This window comes from Leucopleurus acutus (assembly GCF_964270905.1).
Source record: "Leucopleurus acutus genome assembly, chromosome: 21".
In the NCBI taxonomy this organism is placed as follows: Eukaryota; Metazoa; Chordata; class Mammalia; order Artiodactyla; family Delphinidae; genus Leucopleurus; species Leucopleurus acutus.
Window position 1 is genome coordinate 12,261,385 of NC_139163.1, and position 18,662 is coordinate 12,280,046.

Here is an 18,662-nt window from a genome sequence, read left to right on the forward strand (position 1 = left end):
TTTTGACCTTTAAACATTGCTGATTGCATATTTTTAAAGAAAAAATGAAGATATATACTTCAAAGGATTCATTTAATGTAGATAATTAAAATGGCTTTCAGAAATACGTGATGGAAGTCATATTTTTATTGAGCATAAACTCTGAGCCAAGCTACGTGGGTTTCAATGCCAGCTCTCTGGCTCACCTGCTTGTGGCCCTGGGCCACTTGACCTCTTTGCGTCTCCGTTTCTTCATCTGTAAAGTGGGGATAGTAACATTACCTACTTCTCAGTGTTTCATGAGAATTAAATCAGTTAGTTAACGTAAATCTCCTGGGATAGGGACTAGGACGAGGTGAGCACTCATGAAGTGCTGCTCTCCCATGGCTGGAACGGGAATGGTCAGCTAGCGTGAACTAGAGACCATTTCCAAGACAGAAACTTAAGGCTGTACCCCTATGTTCTCATAACAATTTCTGTGAATCTGTTGATTTTATTATTTACCAATATCCAGAGTTTTTGCTTATTCATTAAAAAAAAAATTCTGCATGATTTTGGCTAAATCCCTCGTGACATGTTTTAAGTTTTTACAAGGTACCTAAGGAAGCCTACCAGGTGTAAATCATAATTAATAATACTATTTTGAGTATATTTGTTAATGGATTTAGTGGAAAGGACATTTATTCAGTTAATAAAGAATTTCATTGCTAATACTGTTGATGTCGTCGGGAAGAATATGTGTGGCCACTAGGAGTTAGCTTGTGAGTATGTTAACGGTTAGCAGAACATTCATTGATTTCACTCAGCAGCCACTACTGCAGTGTCTGCTCCTTCAGGCACCACGCCGAGCACTGGGATAGCAGCACCGCACCGTCGTGTCCAAGCTGGGGAGTCAGCTCATTATCCTTGTTTAAAGGTGAAGAGGTTGAAACTCCACACACGGCTAGCCAGTGTCACAGCTGAGAAGGGTCTGGGATTGGACTCCCACAGCAGGTGTTCCAACCTGTGTCACGTCGTGGGTCCGTGGAACGCCACAGCCCAGCAGCCCACCCTGTAATTTGTTGGGAGGGGATGGTGACGAACTGGTATGAGATGGCGTTTCTGACGGACCTCCTCCTTCTAGATCACATCCTTGGATCTGGTTCTGGGCAGCGAGGCAGGAAGATGCGTGGTCTTGAATTGGCAGGGGGGAGGAGGAGATGCCGCTTCCACCCAGGAAGCCTTACAGGCCGCCCGTTCTTTCAAAAGAAGGCCCAGGCTCCCCGACAGCGAGCTTCACTGGGACAGCATAGTGATCCAGGCGAGCACCATGTGAGTCGGCCTGGTGGGCAGATGGGAGAAGGTCACCTCACTTCTTTTGAATACTTTGTTTCTTTTAAAAAATCAGTGACTTAGCTAACATTTTTTCCCAAAGGATCATTTCCAGAGTTCCAAACATTTCTGTCCATCTGCGACATGACCCTCCTGCCCTGACTAACGAAATGTACTGTTTGGTTGTGACTGTGCAATCCCACGAGAAGACCTGCATCAGAGACGTGAAGCTCACTGCTGGTTTAAAACCCGGTAAACTTGCCTTTTTAAAATTTGAGCCGTGTTGATCCAACATAAAATAAACATCAGTGATATCAACTGCAGGAAGTTTGTATAAAAAATGGTTATGATCTAGTGCTCTCTATGCAGTATTAATTGTCAAGATAACGATTGAATTTCCTGTATTTTTAAAACGCCAACATTCATACTTTTAGGACAGGATGCCAATTTAACTCAGAAAACTCATGTGACTCTTCATGGAACAGAACCGTGTGATGAGTCCTACCCGGCTCTACTCACTGACATTCCTGTTGGAGACCTACATCCCGGGGAGCAGGTGAACTTGGCCAACTGTGATTGGAGAGGAAATCGGTTAGGCTGTAGTGTTAAATATGTAGTGAGTTTTAGTTTTAGAGCATTTTAACAGCATATCCCGAGACTAAAAAAGTGATTCAACTAATGCATGTTTTATTCACATTTCACATATTTAATGTGTAAAATGTCTTCAGTTTTTATACAAGGGATTTTAGAACAAACGATGCTAATATGGAGAATTCATTGCCTGATAAAATAACTAAATAACACAAAATTTGTAGCTTAGTTAAATAACCTTTCGGTCAACTTTTATTTCCAAGCCAAACACAAAGAATTCTTGGGAAATTGAGAATGGTAATAAAAAAAAGATGGAGTAGTAATGATCCCACTCATGCTGCGACAGGAACAGCTATAAAAAGTGTTCAAGAATTTAGCCAGTTGGTACAGTAAACTCTAAAAGGTGGGAGCATTATCCTAGAATATATATCAGGAGGCAATCTCTGTAATAGTAATTAAACTAAAATACTTTTATTTTGTTGCAGCTGGAAAAAATGTTATATGTTCGCTGTGGAACAGTGGGCTCAAGAATGTTTCTTGTGTATGTTTCTTACCTGATCAATACAACTATTGAAGAAAAAGAAATTGTTTGCAAGTGTCACAAGGTATTTATTTCATAGCTACTTCGAGAAATACCATATTTGGAGTGTTTCCTATTTTGTATTATCTTAGTTAACCTGTAAAATAAACAGCATAGGTGCTTACAGTCCATTACAAGTTTTAATGAAACATCTGTTGATTTTTTTTATCATTTATGTTTATTGTAAATGATGTGATATGGTATTCATTGCTCAAGCATTAGAAAATTGGCCTATATGGTTTTTTTGTACAGAGAACCAAAAGCTTTAAGATCTCATGCAAAAAAGTCTTGAGACTCTAAACCTATCTGCTTCTTTATAAAATCACACATTAGATAAAATCTGTAAGTTGACTAATATGAAGAAGATCTTGTGGGAGGGAGGTCTCCCTTTGTGGAATATTTCTTCTGTTAGTAAAAAAGATTCTTTTGAACATCACTTTTTGGTGAGTGCACATTGGTGAGGAAGAAATAAGAAGGCTATCGGGTCCAACAACTCTGAGGTGAGTGCACATTGGTGAGGAAGAAATAAGAAAGCTATCGGGTCCAACAACTCCGGGGCAGCTGCTATTAACTCCTTGATGAATTTCTTATCGGTCTTTTTCGTTTCAAGAGATTGCAGGGGGACGTGTTTTTATATAGACTTAACCACATTGTATATAATGCTTGTATCCCCTTTTATTAATGGAAAATGATGATATTTGGTATCTTCTTAGTCCTGGTAGCCTTTTCTTAGGAACGGGGTCCTCAGTCCAGCAGAGGAGAAGCCCTAGGAATTTGGGGGTTTGTAGTTTGGTCACTGCACAGGGCTGGGTCGCAGGCTGTTTTATAAGTCACTGGGAAACAAAACCATCCTAAGAGAGTTCAGGAGGATTCCCCAAGTGGCAGGGGGGAAGGCATATAATACACGGTCAAAAATTTCACCAGCCTGATGTAATTAAAAGACCCTGCTGGTGAACTAGGAGATAAAGGTGCCAGTCTCAGCACTGCCTCCTAAATCCTGAACCCAGGTCAGCCAGGTAACTCCTTTCGACCTCCATCTCCTCATCTAGAAAATAAGAACGTTAAAGTTCTGTGCACATTTAAAGTCCTAAGCCTTGGATGTTGTTTCTACTTCTGATAATGAAGCTGATGGTAGACTTGGAATGTACTTTGAAATAACCGTTTGCTACCTCGTGACTATCCTGAACTCGAGCGAAACCAGTGTGCTGCTACATGTTTAAGCAATGTTCTCAAGACATGAGATCATCGAGGTACATGCCACTTTTTTAGAGAAGAATGTATTTATTCTTCTATCAGCCAGTACATTACCAAGATGTGCTTGTAAGGGACGCTAATTCTGAGGAATAGAAATAGATATTACACAAGAAAAGAATTAATTGGTCAAATATGTTTGGAAAATACTGGGTTAAAGGGTGTTAAACCGATATTTTTACTTCAGGACTTAGCACAGCATTTAAATTTGCTAGTGTGTATTGTGAAGCTTCACAAAAGGCTGTAATGATTATTTTTCAAAATTATTTTACCCGGGAGGGGGAAGGGTGAGCTGGGACAAAGTGAGAGAGTGGCATGGACATATATACACTACCAAATGTAAAATAGATGGCTAGTGGGAAGCAGCCGCATAGCACAGGGAGATCAGCTCGGTGCTTGGTGACCACCTAGAGGGGTGGGATAGCTTGATAATAATTGAGAGAGGAAATAATTTGAAGTATATAATAATAATAAAAATGATGTTGGCATTTCACTGAGTGTTTTGTGTGCATTATCTCATTTAATTATCACAACAACCTTGGGAGGACTGAGACTTAAAGAGACCATATACCCTTCCCAAGGTCACATCACTGTGTCCAAGGTCTACGTGGCTAGTAAGTACGTATCCAGCCAGGAATAAAGTCCAGATCTATTTGGCCTTACAGCCGGAGTCTTAACCCAACGTGGTCTTTTTTAAAGGTTTCTCACCAACAGTGTGGGTTGTTTTTTTAAAAAGATGTAGTAAGCCCACTGTTCGTTCTCTGTTGTTTTTTTTAACAACTTTATTGGAGTGTAGTTGCTTACAATGGTGTGTTAGTTTCTGCTTTATAAGCCCACTGGTTTTTGAACAGCCCTGTGCAGAGGAGATGGAGCAGGATGGTTGAGTCCAGCTCCAGGGTCAGATTTGGTTCAGTTTCTGCCTTTGTCACCTACTAGCTGTGTGACCACTTCATCTTAAAATGGCAGTGATACTGGTGTCTGTTTCCTTGAGTTACTATGAGCATTTCCTAATATGTGTGCAGTGATTATAATGCTATGTCGTATTACATTATTATTATTATCATTATCATTGTTTTAGTTGTTTTGAGTCAAGGTGAGGTGAAGGACTTAGACAAAAAGAAGACCCAGATTCTAGGCTTTGCACCACTAGTTTTGTGGCTTAAGGCCAATCACTTAACCTTCCTTAACTTCTGGTTCTTCTTCTGTAAAATGGTGACAGTGCCTACCCTGCCCACTGTTGCTAGATCCTGAGATAGATAATGTATGAGAAAGCACTTTGCAGTGTGAACTGTTACAAAACCACAGATAATTAGAACTATTAGTCTGCTCTCTACATAGATTCTTACAAATACTACCTAAGGGAAAGATCCTAGCTTCTTAATTTTTAAATTGGAATTATTTATTGATCAGTAATCGATTGTGTTTTGTATGCCTTCTGTTTTTAAAACTTCATTTGTTGTTAAGATTTAGAAAAGCCATTGATTGTGCCCTTTACATTTCCTTGCAGGATGAAACTGTAACAATAGAAACCGTCTTTCCATTTGACGTTGCAGTTAAATTTGTTTCTACAAAGGTACGTTCCTGTGAAGCATACTGGAAATCATTGAGGTTGTAGAAATTAACAGAAAAGAGAAAACGGATTAACTTACTTCCTGACAGACCTTTGTCTCCATCCGTGACAGTTTGAGCACCTGGAAAGGGTTTATGCCGACATCCCCTTCCTGCTGATGACGGACCTGTTGAGTGCCTCGCCCTGGGCCCTCACCATCGTCTCCAGTGAGCTGCAGCTTGCTCCTTCCATGACGCCCGTGGACCAGCTGGAGTCCCAGGTGGACAACGGTGAGAATGTGGATCATCCCCCTTAACTAGCAGAAGACAGTAGTGTGTGTGCGTGTGTAGGCTGGTGGTGTAAGAGTTAGCTTTTTGCTAAGGAAGGGAATTTGAGACTTACACTCACAAAAAGCAGGTACATTTAGAATTAAGTTAGAATTAGCATCATTTACAATTTGCTTGAGTATACCTTATTTTTAAAAAAATCAGATTCTTGATACTGTAAGAAAGTGACTGAAAAATGTAATTGAAGATAAAGTGTTTTTTCATATTTGGATTTTTTATAGATTGTTTTTTATAATTTTTAATTGATGTTTACTGTTGTTTATAATTTGAAATGGGAAAAGATGTTTACCAAAGAAACTTTGGAAAATACAGAAAAGCAGACGATAAGTTTTCTAAATTATCCAACTAAAAACAGTTTATAGAGGCGATATTACCTTTCTGGTTCAGGGTACTTCGGGCTTTTGTATATTTCTCGAGCTGTTAGAGAGAATAAAAATTAGTTTGAATGTTAACCCAAGCAAACTTGTGCTCAACTAGGTTATAAGGGCAGATATTGTGAGGGGAAAAAATGATGATGTATTCTTAAGACCAAGTATAAGTGAGTCATTTTATTTGCTCTGTTTAAGTGAGTCATTTCATTGCTCTGTTTACCTGTCTCCTTGAAAAAGTCATTTAACATCTCTAAGCCTTAGTTTCCAAGTCTCTACAAATAATGTATAATTGATAAAGTATTCTTTTTTGTTGTATTACTTGGATGTAAAGCTCTCTTTTTATAGATGAAATCACTGCATGAGGATTATGAGTCTCTTTCTTGTAGTTGTCTTACGGACTGCAGAGAGTGCCAGTGAATGCTTTTGTCTTCGTTGCCCATCTGTTGGAAATGTTGAAGGTGGAGTAGCAACTGGGCATTATATTATCTCCTGGAAAAGGTAAAATTGTATCAGCCCTCCCTTTTCTTCATTATTTGTGTTATTCTAATGCCTTTATTATGTGTCATTGTCATTTATTTATTTATTCATTTATTTATTTTTAATAAATTTATTTATTTATATTTAGTTTTGGCTGCGTTGGGTCTTCGTTGCTGCACATGGGCTTTCTCTAGTTGCGGCAAGCAGGGGCTACTCTTCGTTGTGGTGCACGGGTTTCTCATCGTGGTGGCTTCTCTTGTTGTGGAGCGCGGGCTCTAGGCACGCTGGCTTCAGTAGTTGTGGCACGTGTGGTCAGTAGTTGTGGCTCGCGGGCTCTAGAGCACAGGCTCAGTAGTTGTGGCACACGGGCTTAGTTGCTCCGAGGCATGTGGGACATTCCCGGATCAGGGCTCGAACCCGTATCCCCTGCATTGGCAGGTGGATTCTTAACCACTGCGCCACCAGGGAAGTCCTTCTCATTGTCATTTAATAGTTGAGAGCTTCTGTCAGCCTGGAGAACAAACTAGAAGTCACATGCTGTCATTGACCTTCTGTCAAAAACACAAAGATTTAAAAGGATAAACTTTCATTTGTGTTTGTTACAATTTGTGAACTATTACAGATGCAATTTTAGCCAAATTAATTCTGATGATAGAACCAACCATTAAAAACATTAGGAGAAACTGCCTTACTTACAGTGAATAGGATTGTTCACATAGAACACCCAAGGGGATCAACAAGTTATTGGAATTATAAAGAGTCTCAGCAAGGTTGCTGGATATAACATCAACATACAAAAAATCAGCTGAATTTCTATATATCAGTAATAAACGTCTAGGGAAAATATTTTTTAAATAGGTGTCATTTACATAACAACAAAATGGTAAGATACACAGGAATACATCTAGTAGAAGATGTGCATTACCTTTATGGAGAAAATTATAAAAATTTAAAGCATTAAAGGAAGACCTAAATAAATGGGAGAGATACAAAATAGTCTCTGATAGGGTTTGGATAAGATTTAATATTGTAAATTGTTCTATAGATTCAATGCAGTGTCCTTCAGGATCTCAACAGCTTGTTTTGTTTTGTTTTTGTTTTTGTGGAACTTGACACTCTTGATTCTAAAATTTGTATGGAAAGGCAGAGAGGCAGTAATAGTCAAAATATTCCAGAAGAAGTACAACTAGGCAAGGGTACTTGCTCTTCCAGATTCTAAGACTTATTGTAAGTAGTCATCACTATGGTATTGGCTCTGGGAGATGTAAATAAACCAGTGGAACAGAAGAGAGAGTCTAGACATAGTTCCACAGATCCACACATGGAAATTACATTTCACAGAGGTAGCATTATAGATCAGTAGGGGAAGGGGGAACTGCTTTATAATTGGTGGTAAAGAGTTGGATATTGACTTGGGAAAAAAATGGGATATCTGCTGTACCACTGTATACTGTATATAAAAATTCCAGGTTTATTAAAGTTTAATAGTAAAAAGCAAAACTTTATTACTTTTAGTAGAAAAATAAGAGAATCATTTTATGACTTTGGCATAGGAAAGAATTTCTTTAAATAAGACCCTAAAAGTACAAGCCACTAAAATGGATAAATTTGATTTCTCAAAATTGTTTCTCAGTTCATTAGAAAACAGCATGAAGAAAGTGAAAATACAAACTGGGGGAAGCTATTTGCAACATCTAAAACTGACAAAGGATTCGAATTCAGATCAAGAACTTCTTCAGATCATAAGAAAAACACAAGTCTCTTAACTGAGAGTTGAGAAAAATACTTGAGTAGACAGTACAGTGATCAGAAGAAGCTGGATGGCCAGTAAACATAGGGGGAGAGAAGGTCAGCCTTATAAGTTTATCTAAGATTCAGCTGTACTCCCACTACTTTGAAAAAATAAAAAGGTTAAAAAGTGCAAAATTTGTCAAGAGGAGGAGTATAAATTAGAACAGTTGCTCTGGAAATATATTTGGCAGTACCAGGTAAAGCTGATGGCTATACCCTGCGGTCCTAGAAAAGATTCAAAAACATACACAAAGGGGACATGTCTGAGAATGTTCATAGCGGCACTACTTATGATAGTTAAAAGTTAGAAAATAAATGTCCACCAACAGGAAATTGGATAAATTGTGGCACATTCGTACAGTGGAATATTATATAGCAGTGAAAATGAGGGAACCAGAGCTACACCTATCAGCCTATTAATACTAAATGAAACAAAGCAACTGCAGAATATGAACAAATTGCATATATATAGTATTAGAAAACACGTAAAACATGTTTCTTAGGACTATACGTATAATTTGGAAAAGCAAAAAGAAACACATAAGAATGATAGAAGCCAAATTCAGGCTAGTAGTTACTTCTAGAGTGGAGGTTGGGGGGATGCAAGTGGGAAGGGGTACACAGGAAGATTCAGCTATGTTCTTATGTTCTCTTAGGCCAGGAGGTAGATGCGTGGTATTTCATGTGTTATTTTCTTGGCATGGCTCAATAATTTTATAAGTCTTGAGACAGTAATTAAGATAATAAAAATGAGAAAGGAAAAATAGGTAATTTTATTTTTAAAAAATTGTCTTGTCTTTCTTCCCCCCCCCCTTGAATTTACCATATTGATGTTTAGTTTAATTCACATGGTTATAGGAATTAAAACAGCATTTTGAAGGTGCTGCTTAATTATTCTGCTGTGTTACTATAAAGACATGTATTTCTTGGGGCTTCCCTGGTGGTGCAGTGGTTGAGAGTCTGCCTGCCGATGCAGGGGACACGGGTTCGTGCCCTGGTCCGGGAAGATCCCACATGCCGCGGAGCGGCTGGGCCCGTGAGCCATGGCCGCTGAGCCTGTGCGTCCGGAGCCTGTGCTCCGCAACGGGAGGCCACAACAGTGAGAGGCCCGCGTACCGCAAAAAAAAAAAAAAAAAAAGGCATGTATTTCTTAATGGTGAGAGGTTGGGTGCTTTTGCCCATCAGTGGTTTGCACTACTATAATAGTGTCACAGCTGTTCCACCTCTACGTACATGCTCAGCAGTCAGATAGATGCCAGCTGCCCCTGGAGTTCCCACCCTGACTGTACTACAGGGAAAAATATCTGACAGTCTCATAATGTAACTCACTTTATCTCAGGAATATTGGAATGCCACTGTGTCTACTGATAGTAAAGTGTTTTTAGTCTTCAGTTTCTCCTGTGTGCCCACAGTGCAGTTCAGCAGGGCATGTCCAGTGGTCTGGTGCTCGTCTGGAGATGGTCCTTGGTGTGAGAAGCTGTTTGTGTCATAATGTAAAGCACCACACTGCTGCTGACATTGAGAACACTTTGCTGCCAAAACACTGTGTTACGTGGTGTGCTCGTGGTGCAGTTGACTTACATTCTGACGCAACTCCTTACTTCATCACTGGGACCAAACAGCAGCCTTGAGTTACAACATTTGTTAATCGGAAATCCTCAAAACAAAAATGGGATTGTAAAAGCTCTTCACAAAACTCCTTCCATTAATAAACTTTTAGAAAAGGGATAATTTATATTTCCTTCGTAATTAGTTGGTGAATATACGTGTTCCCTGGTTTTGATTTATTAACTTCTCACGTGAAATGTGAATTTAAAAGGTACCTTTTTCTGCTGTAGGACTTCAGCCATGGACGACATCCCTGTCATCAGCACCGTCATCACTCTGCCACACGTGATTGTAGAAAATATCCCTCTCCATGTGAACGCAGGTAACGGCACTCACATTTTATTTGATCAAAAAAATCCAGTAAGAATATTTATTTTATTGAGAGGCCCACGTACCGCAAAAAAAAAAAAAAAAAAAAAAGAACCCATAAATGGTGAGCTTTTTTTTTTTTTTTTTTAAACCAAGAGTAATGTGTCATCTTTCTCTGCAGATCTGCCATCGTTCGGGCGTGTTAGAGAGTCGTTACCAGTCAAGTATCACCTCCAGAATAAGACTGACTTAGTTCAAGATGTGGAGATTTCTGTGGAGCCCAGTGATGCCTTCATGTTCTCAGGTCTTAAACAGGTACAGGTCATATCTCTTTGGGTTGTTTTATGAAGACACAAAAGTATGGCCAGGAAGTGGAAAGCTGTACATTTTGTGTACAAATGAATTGATAAGGCTGACTGTGGTCCCTGTTGTTTTGATAGTGGGGAATCTTCAGTCACTTTTGAAGGTTAATTACAGCTTGCTATAGAACTGAGTTAAATGGGCAACCCTTTTTGCTTTGAGATCACACATATAGGTTCTTTCTCCATATAAAACAGGAGTTCACAAATTCTTGGACTACAATAGAATTCCTGAAAATTTAAAAATATCCCTTGTATTACTAATGAGTTTGTGTGTGTGTGTGTCTTTTAATTTGAGGCCTTGAGGCATGACCACGCAGATCAAAGCTTAATTCCCTTCTGAACTATCAGTACAGTTTTTAAGAGATTTTGATCTTGCATAGAATTTACTTATCTTTGTTTTGTGTAGGCACAATTTTGTATCTATACATAAAAATAAGTGATTAAGATGTTTTGATTCATCTATTCAAATCAGGGGTAGAAAAGTTCATCAGATTTTTGAGTGGGACGTACACTCTCAGGCAAAACCATGTTGCAGTGAGAATACTGTCCTCCTCTTCAAAGTGGCCACAGAGGGGAGCTCCCTGGTGGCCTAGTGGTTAGGATTCTGGGCTTTCTGCCAGGGCCTGGGCTCAATCCCTGGTCAGGGAACTGAGGTCCTGCAAGCTGTGCAGTGCGGCCAAAACAAAAACAAAAACAAAAACAAAACAAAAAAGAGTGGCAACAGGGACACACCTCAGTGGTCAGTAAGATAAGGATGTAATTAGAGCACAAACTTGTCTTAACACCTAGTAGCATCCACTGTGACTCACCAGCCATGCCATGGCTGGGCATGTCCTTAGTGCTGTGTTTGCAGTTAAATGAAAGTAGAATTACACATGAAGTATACTGTAAATCTGTACAGTAATTTAAATTTATAGTGTATACCAAATATGATATTAGCTGTAATATGTTGGTTACACACACACATGTATTATCTCTGACGCAACATGCACCTATATGTACTCATTTGCAGATGAGTAAGCTTTTCTTGATTGTTTTGATCTCTTTCACATATTGACTTAAAAATAATTAGATAATGTAAGATACCAAAAACCTTACCTGTTGGTATTCTTTCCTAAAGTACAAACATCTTTTCTTCCCCTGAAGTTACTTACCTTACCTCAAAGGTAGAGTCCCTAACACAAAACACAGGAAACAATCTGTTTGTCTCATGTTGACATAATGTTTACAAAGATGCTTTTCCGCACGTATCCCATAGCGCCCTGTGCCTATAAAGCCTGCCTGGTCTAAGGCACAGGAAATACTGATCCACCCTGTGGTCCCATTGTTAAGCAGGTACAGGTTGCCTTTTAGATGTTGGTAGAAACTGAGAAATCATGCACATGTTTTTGTTATGTTTGTTAACTGCATGATGAGGTAAGCATGGGCTTACCTCATTAATTTGCTGTATATTTTGGTATCTGTCTGGAAGAAGGGATAGGAGAGCGTGTGAATATTTCACCAGAAAGATTTAGGTGTCCTATCATTTGCTAGCAATCTATGGGTAACGTTGTATAGATGTCACAAGTGTATTTGATATCTATATTTGATCATCTTTCTCTATAACTTTTGTGATTTAGATTCGATTACGTATCCTCCCTGGCACCGAACAGGAAATGTTATATAATTTCTACCCTCTGATGGCCGGGTATCAGCAGCTACCGTCTCTCAACATCAACTTGCTCAGGTTCCCCAACTTCACAAATCAACTGCTCAGGCGTTTTATACCCACCAGGATTTTTGTAAAGGTGAGGCTTAGACATTTTCTGCTTTTTAAATTCACTGTCTTGAAAACAAACAAAAGAAGATGTTTTTTCATGTAAACTTCACTAAGTATTTGGAGACTAACAGGATAGGACTTTGACTGTTACTGTATAAATTTGGCAATATTGCTATTCATTTCTGTAAAGTTATTATTTTATAGATTTTTTTTAGATTTCTATTTTATAGATATTTCTAGATGTAATTTCAAAGATTTTTATTCCCTTGGGTAAAGGTTTATCTTTCTGGCCTCCTTAAACATGGTTTTTCTTTGGTGTTTAGTAAAGTGTATTTCTATTTTTGTTTTTCTTTTTTTAATTTCTTTATTTTAATTTTTTACTTTTTAAAAGTATGTTTTAAAATTGTAGTTAATTTGTAACTATTTTTTAATCAAAATGGATTAACTTTCTGAATACAGTCCTTGAACTTTTCTGATTCTAACTATGTAGTACTACTGGATTTGGGTCTTTTCTGAAAACGATCACCAGTCAGAAACTATACTCTGGTTTAATATTTTGATTTTTTAACAGTGATACGATTTCCAGGTTCCTTCAGTAAAGGACCCGGTAGGATTGTCATCGCTTTGCCTCGGGTTAAGCCACTCTTGATGCCTAAATTAAGGCTGTTTCTCCAGATAGTTCTGGTTTCCATTGGTAACCAGAGATACATGAACATATATGAATCCTGTGTGTTCTCTTTTTTTATTGTTGTTGTTGTTGTTGTGTTTTTTTTAAATAATTGATAGAGGATCACACTTTTTTGTTTTTTTTTTTATTTTTGGCTGCACTGGGTCTTCGCCGCTGTGTGCGGGCTTTCTCTAGTTGTGGCCAGCGGGGGCTACTCTTTGTTGCAGTGCACGGGCTTCTCATTGCGGTGGCTTCTCTTGTTGTGGAGCACGGGCTCTAGGCGTGTGGGCTTCAGTAGTGTGGCATGCGGGCTCAGTAGTTGTGGCTCGCAGGCTCTAGAGCGCAGGCTCAGTAGCTGTGGCGCATGGGCTTAGTTGCTCCGTGCACGTGGGATCTTCCCAGACCAGGGCTCGAACCCGTGTCCCCTGCATTGGCAGGTGGGTTCTTAACCACTGTGCCACCAGGGAAGTCCCTTGTATGTTCTCTTTTTAAGTTTATACCCCCTTTTTGGATGACAAGTTACAATTTCCTTTTTTGTATCTGTCAGGCTTTGGGGAAGCCTTGTTTATATAATCTGGGATTTGGTAAATTGTAAGTTAGCCTGTGTTCATGTATGTGTCATAATCATCCCACCTGTTACCTTTCTAGACTTACACAGTTTTGTTGTGTTTTTCTTTTGCATCTGCAAAACAAATCATTTTTATTAACCCTCTAAGCTTCTATTCTATACCAAACTTTTATTTTTTATTTTTATTTTTTTAACATCTTTATTGGAGTATAATTATTTTACAATGGTGTGTTAGTTTCTGCTTTACAACAAAGTGGATCAGCTATACATATACATATATCCACATATCCCCTCCCTCTTGCGTCTCCCTCCCACCCTCCCTATCCCACCCCTCTAGGTGGACACAGAGCACCGAGCTGATCTCCCTGTGCTATGCGGCTGCTTCCCACTAGCTATCTGTTTTACATTTGGTAGTGTATATAAGTCCATGCCACTCTCTCACTTCGTCCCAGCTTACCCTTCCCCCTCCCCATGTCCTCAAGTCCATTCTCTACGTCTGCGTCTTTATTCCTGTCCTGCCCCTAGGTTCTTCAGAACCTTTTTTTTTTTAGATTCCATATATATGTGTTAGCATACGGTATTTGTTTTTCTCTTTCTGACTTACTTCACTCTGTATGACAGTCTCTAGGTCCATCCACCTCACTACAAATAACTCAATTTCGTTTCTTTTTATGGCTGAGTAATATTCCATTGTATATATGTGCCACATTTTATCCATTCATCTGTTGATGGACACTTAGGTTGCTTCCATGTCCTGGCTATTGTAAACAGAGCTGCAATGAACATTGATGGCACATGACTCTTTTTGAATGATGGTTTTCTCAGGGTATATGCCCAGTAGTGGGATTGCTGGGTCGTATGGTAGCTCTATTTTTAGTTTTTTAAGGAACCTCCATACTGTTCTCCATAGTGGCTGTATCAATTTACATTCCCACCAAGAGTGCAAAAGGGTTCCCTTTTATACCATACTTTTAAATTACCATTTTTTAAATCTCATAATTTTGGATCTCCTGTGTTTAAACAGTGGCCTTTTTGTTTTTTTAAGACTTTATTTTTTTTAGAGCAGTTTCAGGTTCACAGCAAAATTGAGAGGAAGGTACAGAGATTTCCCATATACCGCCCACCTGCACACAGCAGTGGCTTTTTTTTAACATTTCCACCTCATCACACTCTAAAGCTGTTTAACATTTCCACCTCATCACACTCTAAAGTCATGTCTAAAGACATGACTGTTCCTCACTGTCATGTCTGAGGTTACCCTGCAGGGGAGAAGTCATGACTGGGTTGGGGAGTGGCGGTGGGATGAGTGGTCTCTGATGTCCTTTTAGCTGTTTGACCCTCCAAAGTTTGCTCTTCCTAAACTCAGAAGTATGGCTTTCATCAGCCTGAAAGTATGTATCGATGTACAGACCTGATCGTATTCTAGCTGAACAAACAGAGCTTGTTTGAGATGTGAGAGTTGGTCATGTTGAGGAACCAGCATTTTGTTCCCATCAATTAATCTCTTTCATTCCTTTCCCTGAAGTGCTCAGAACACCCAAACTAATCCCAGATAAATCTAGTTCCGTCTTCTGATTTTCTTTCACAGTAAACCTCTTCTGGGTGGTGGTGTTTTAAGTCCATAAGGAAAGGTTCCAGAAAAGTAAACATACATAAGTTCTAACCTAATCAGCACACCCTTTTCTAACTGCCAGGATCTTTTCTCTAAATTTAAGAACCATCTTCTAGTAACTTGACTGCTGCTAAAATCATTGACTGCATTATTCAGAGCCAGCTCCTTTATCATCTGGGAAAACTCAATAATTAAAATTGTTTTACCTGTCACACTAAGGGCAGTGAATGAGGATTACCCTTTTTCCACTTCATGAACAATCACTGACGAAAATCTTACATCCCGTCATACCTTTATTAAACTTTAGACCTGTGCTATTCCAGTATGGTAGCCACGAGCACATGTGCCTATTGAGATTCAAATTAATTAAAACTTAATTTAAAGCTTAGTTACCAGTTGCACTAGCCGTGTCGCAAGCGCTCAGTAGGCGTGCAGCTAGCAGCACTGATGTGGAGCATTTCCTCTTCACAGAGAGTCTTGTTGGACAGTGCCGCCTAGAGCAAGCTTGGACATATTTTTCTTCCTTCGCAAAATAGATTTGTTTTCTTATTGCATGATAAGAAAACAGACTTATTGTTCTCTGTCCCTGTTTGTAAAGCTGTGTTTGTTAAGGATTTGACCTGGTGGAGCCATTTATTCTGTTTCTACAGCTAAACGTCCTCCATGAGTCCTGCAAATTACATGAAGTATGAAAGACCAGTGACCTGTTCTTTCGTTCATCCCATTCAGATGCCTGTTGACTCACACACACACGCACACATGCGTACATACGTACATACGTACATAAAGCTGCCGAGCAACAGATCAGAGCGGGGGCGCCCCCTTCGCTGCTCCAGGGAACCCACAGGAATCAGCTGTTTGAAACACAGCAGTGGGCTGAGGTGCTGAGGTTGCAATGCTAATCTAGTTCGTGTCCCAGACACCGTCTCTCATGCTTTTCCCACAGAGGTCTGCTAACGTACAGCAGTAAAGTAGTCACTTGCAAGAATTTCATTCTTTTAGCTACTCGATGACTCTCTGTGGTGTTGCTGACCTGTCAGAAATTTTACACCTAAAAACAGTCATGATACCTTTTAATCACTCTCAGTTTTTCTTCTTCTGATGTGATGTTTTAAATTTTTTCAATCACTGAACTTCGAGAAAGGGAAATTTTGTTTTTATCTGCTGCTTCAATCCTTGCAATCTTCGTTGTTAATACCCTAGAGTTCATTGTGAATCACTTTTTCTCAAACAGGAGATTGGGAAACCTTGAATCCCAAAGAGCTTGCTGTCAGCTCAGGTTTGTGGCCGGCTTAAAGCTCGGGACACAGGCCGAGCAAGGGAGAGAGAGGTTAGAGCGTTACCGCTTGAGCAGGAATGGTGGCCAGGTTCCCTTTCACGCGCAGTGCATTGATAGATTGGTGGTAGCTGCCAGAACACCGGGTTAAGAGAAAAGCAGTGACGAGGTAGATTCCGCGGGTGGGTGTGATCGGCTGGTGATGTCTGCCACTGGGCACAGAGGGAGTGTGGCAGCACGGAGGCTGTGCCGTCACCATCCCCGGCTCACGTGAAGAAAGAGGGTGGGGGGAAAGGAGGAAAGCAACACATTTTGTTTGGGTACTTGCACACGTCTATTCTGTTTTTGTGAAACAGTTCCAAGAACTTCAAAATCTCTTCAATTAATAGCGCTACTGTTGCCATTATCATTTTGTAAACCCGTTTTGTTTTCCACTCGGCAGCCCCAGGGCAGACTCATGGACGACGCCTCCATTGCTGCCGCGTGATGTTCAGGACGGGCCTCGGCTGTTCTTACGAAGACGCCGACAGAAGCGTATATACGTTTTCCATGGTGAACTGTAGCTTGATCGTGGTGCAAGTTAATCTTTGCTGTTTGTTAATGGATGTTATAGCAACTCTTCAGAGGAACTCATGCTTAAAATATTAGGAAAATCTATCCTCTCTTACAGTTTTCACTAATAAATATTTGAAATCTGTCAGTGTGACGTGAAAGGATGTCAGTCCTTTGTTACTGTTGAAAGTCATTTTATGGGTAGTAACGTCTTTTCAAAGTAAGGGATTTGCACATGCAGTGGCCGAGGAAAGATAAGCATCTGAAATACGACTGGACAAGGGGAACACGCGCCAGCGTCTGCCCCAGGAAAGTTCTGAATCCCTGAGTGTCTCTTTCAGAGTTGGCTAAACCAGCGGTAAATCCATCCTCGTGAATCTAGTCTGTGCTCAGAAGACATCCACAGGAACCGGAAAGCAGGCACGTGACTGATTAGAACTTCCAGAAAGTTTTAATCAGAGCAATTTAAGATGTCTAAAAAATATCTTTGCTTACCATCAAAACGTGTCACATAGGTTCAGCTTGCAGCCAAACGGCGGATCATTTATGAAGCAGGTTTGTATTTATAAGCATGTTAACAGGATGCTGATTCTAAGCATAATTCCCTAAACTAAAAGTTTTTGAGAAAGGTGCAAGGTCTAAATAAGAGATTTTAGTGATGCTGAGCGATTGAAAAGAACTATTTAAAACTTCTGAAAATTCATGTAAATAAAAATCATATTGTGAAAATCCTCTTTGTTAAAATATCTTAATTTAAAACTACCCCATTTCCCAGAGATTTTTATTGTTTAAAAGTGTAGGAGTTTCAAAAAGGAAAAGAATAATGTGAATAAATATGTTCTCTTTCAGACATGCTTGTCTGTATCTCTTATTCATTTTGCGCTTGTTTGATTTCAGCTTCGTGGAGCAGCTTTTCCTAAGAACACGGTTGCAGAGGGATGGTGGGGCGCGTAGGGCTGGAAATAGAGCCGCCTTCTAGAGCCGGCGCTGCGCATCTGCGGGGAGACTGGGGCGGTGACGGGCTGGGAGGACGTGAATTCCCTGTTATCACAGCTTTACAGGTGGAGGCCACAGGAGTTTGTCGGATTGTCTAGGGCCAAATCCCAGCCCCGGTGACCGTTCATGTTGCCCTTTGTTTGTCTCTGTTCTTACCTGTAAGATGTGGATGATGATAATACTATCCCATAGACTTGGTATGAGAATGATAAAAATTAAATACACAAGAGGAACTGTAAACAAAAATTTCATGAAATAATACTTTCTATATGCTCTTATATTTTATATCCTACAAAAATATTCCTGGTTTAACCTGCTGAATTGATTTCATGACTCACGAAGGGGATGTAACCTGATGTTTGAAAAATTCAAAGGTCCATCTCATGCCGTGCTTATGTAATAAAGGTCTCGTGTTAACACGGCCATCGTCAAACACAGAGTACTCAGTGCGTGTTAGAACGGATGGATCATTGGCGTCCACTTTAAAATTGTTAGCCTTGATGTCAGTGTGATTTGTGTGAGTGTAAATACACCATGTAAACAGGTCTGCGCTTTCCCTCAATAGCGTAATCCATTCTCAACTAGGAATTCTCCCGTGTCGTTCATTTTCCTGTGAGTGTATTCTATTCACTTGTTTTTAAATTGCAAGTCTTAATTCAGAAATACATGAAATCATGATCTTCCTGGGTCCCAAAAGCAAAACTGT

At 39.7% G+C, this 18,662-nt stretch overlaps 1 protein-coding gene across 1 annotated transcript in view; it reads left to right on the forward strand.

Moving 5' to 3' along the window:
- Positions 1-17,757, forward strand: part of TRAPPC11 (trafficking protein particle complex subunit 11) — a 39,874-nt gene extending 22,117 nt beyond the window's left edge. The window contains exons 20-30 of the mRNA XM_082863956.1: positions 1,103-1,290; positions 1,394-1,542; positions 1,725-1,846; positions 2,367-2,486; positions 5,220-5,285; positions 5,395-5,551; positions 6,366-6,477; positions 10,086-10,177; positions 10,346-10,479; positions 12,146-12,313; positions 16,851-17,757. Coding sequence (XP_082720082.1) covers positions 1,103-1,290; positions 1,394-1,542; positions 1,725-1,846; positions 2,367-2,486; positions 5,220-5,285; positions 5,395-5,551; positions 6,366-6,477; positions 10,086-10,177; positions 10,346-10,479; positions 12,146-12,313; positions 16,851-16,895 — 1,353 coding nt within the window. The 3' untranslated portion in view covers positions 16,896-17,757. The remainder of the gene's footprint in view (positions 1-1,102; positions 1,291-1,393; positions 1,543-1,724; positions 1,847-2,366; positions 2,487-5,219; positions 5,286-5,394; positions 5,552-6,365; positions 6,478-10,085; positions 10,178-10,345; positions 10,480-12,145; positions 12,314-16,850) is intronic.
- Positions 17,758-18,662: the final 905 nt, after the last annotated feature.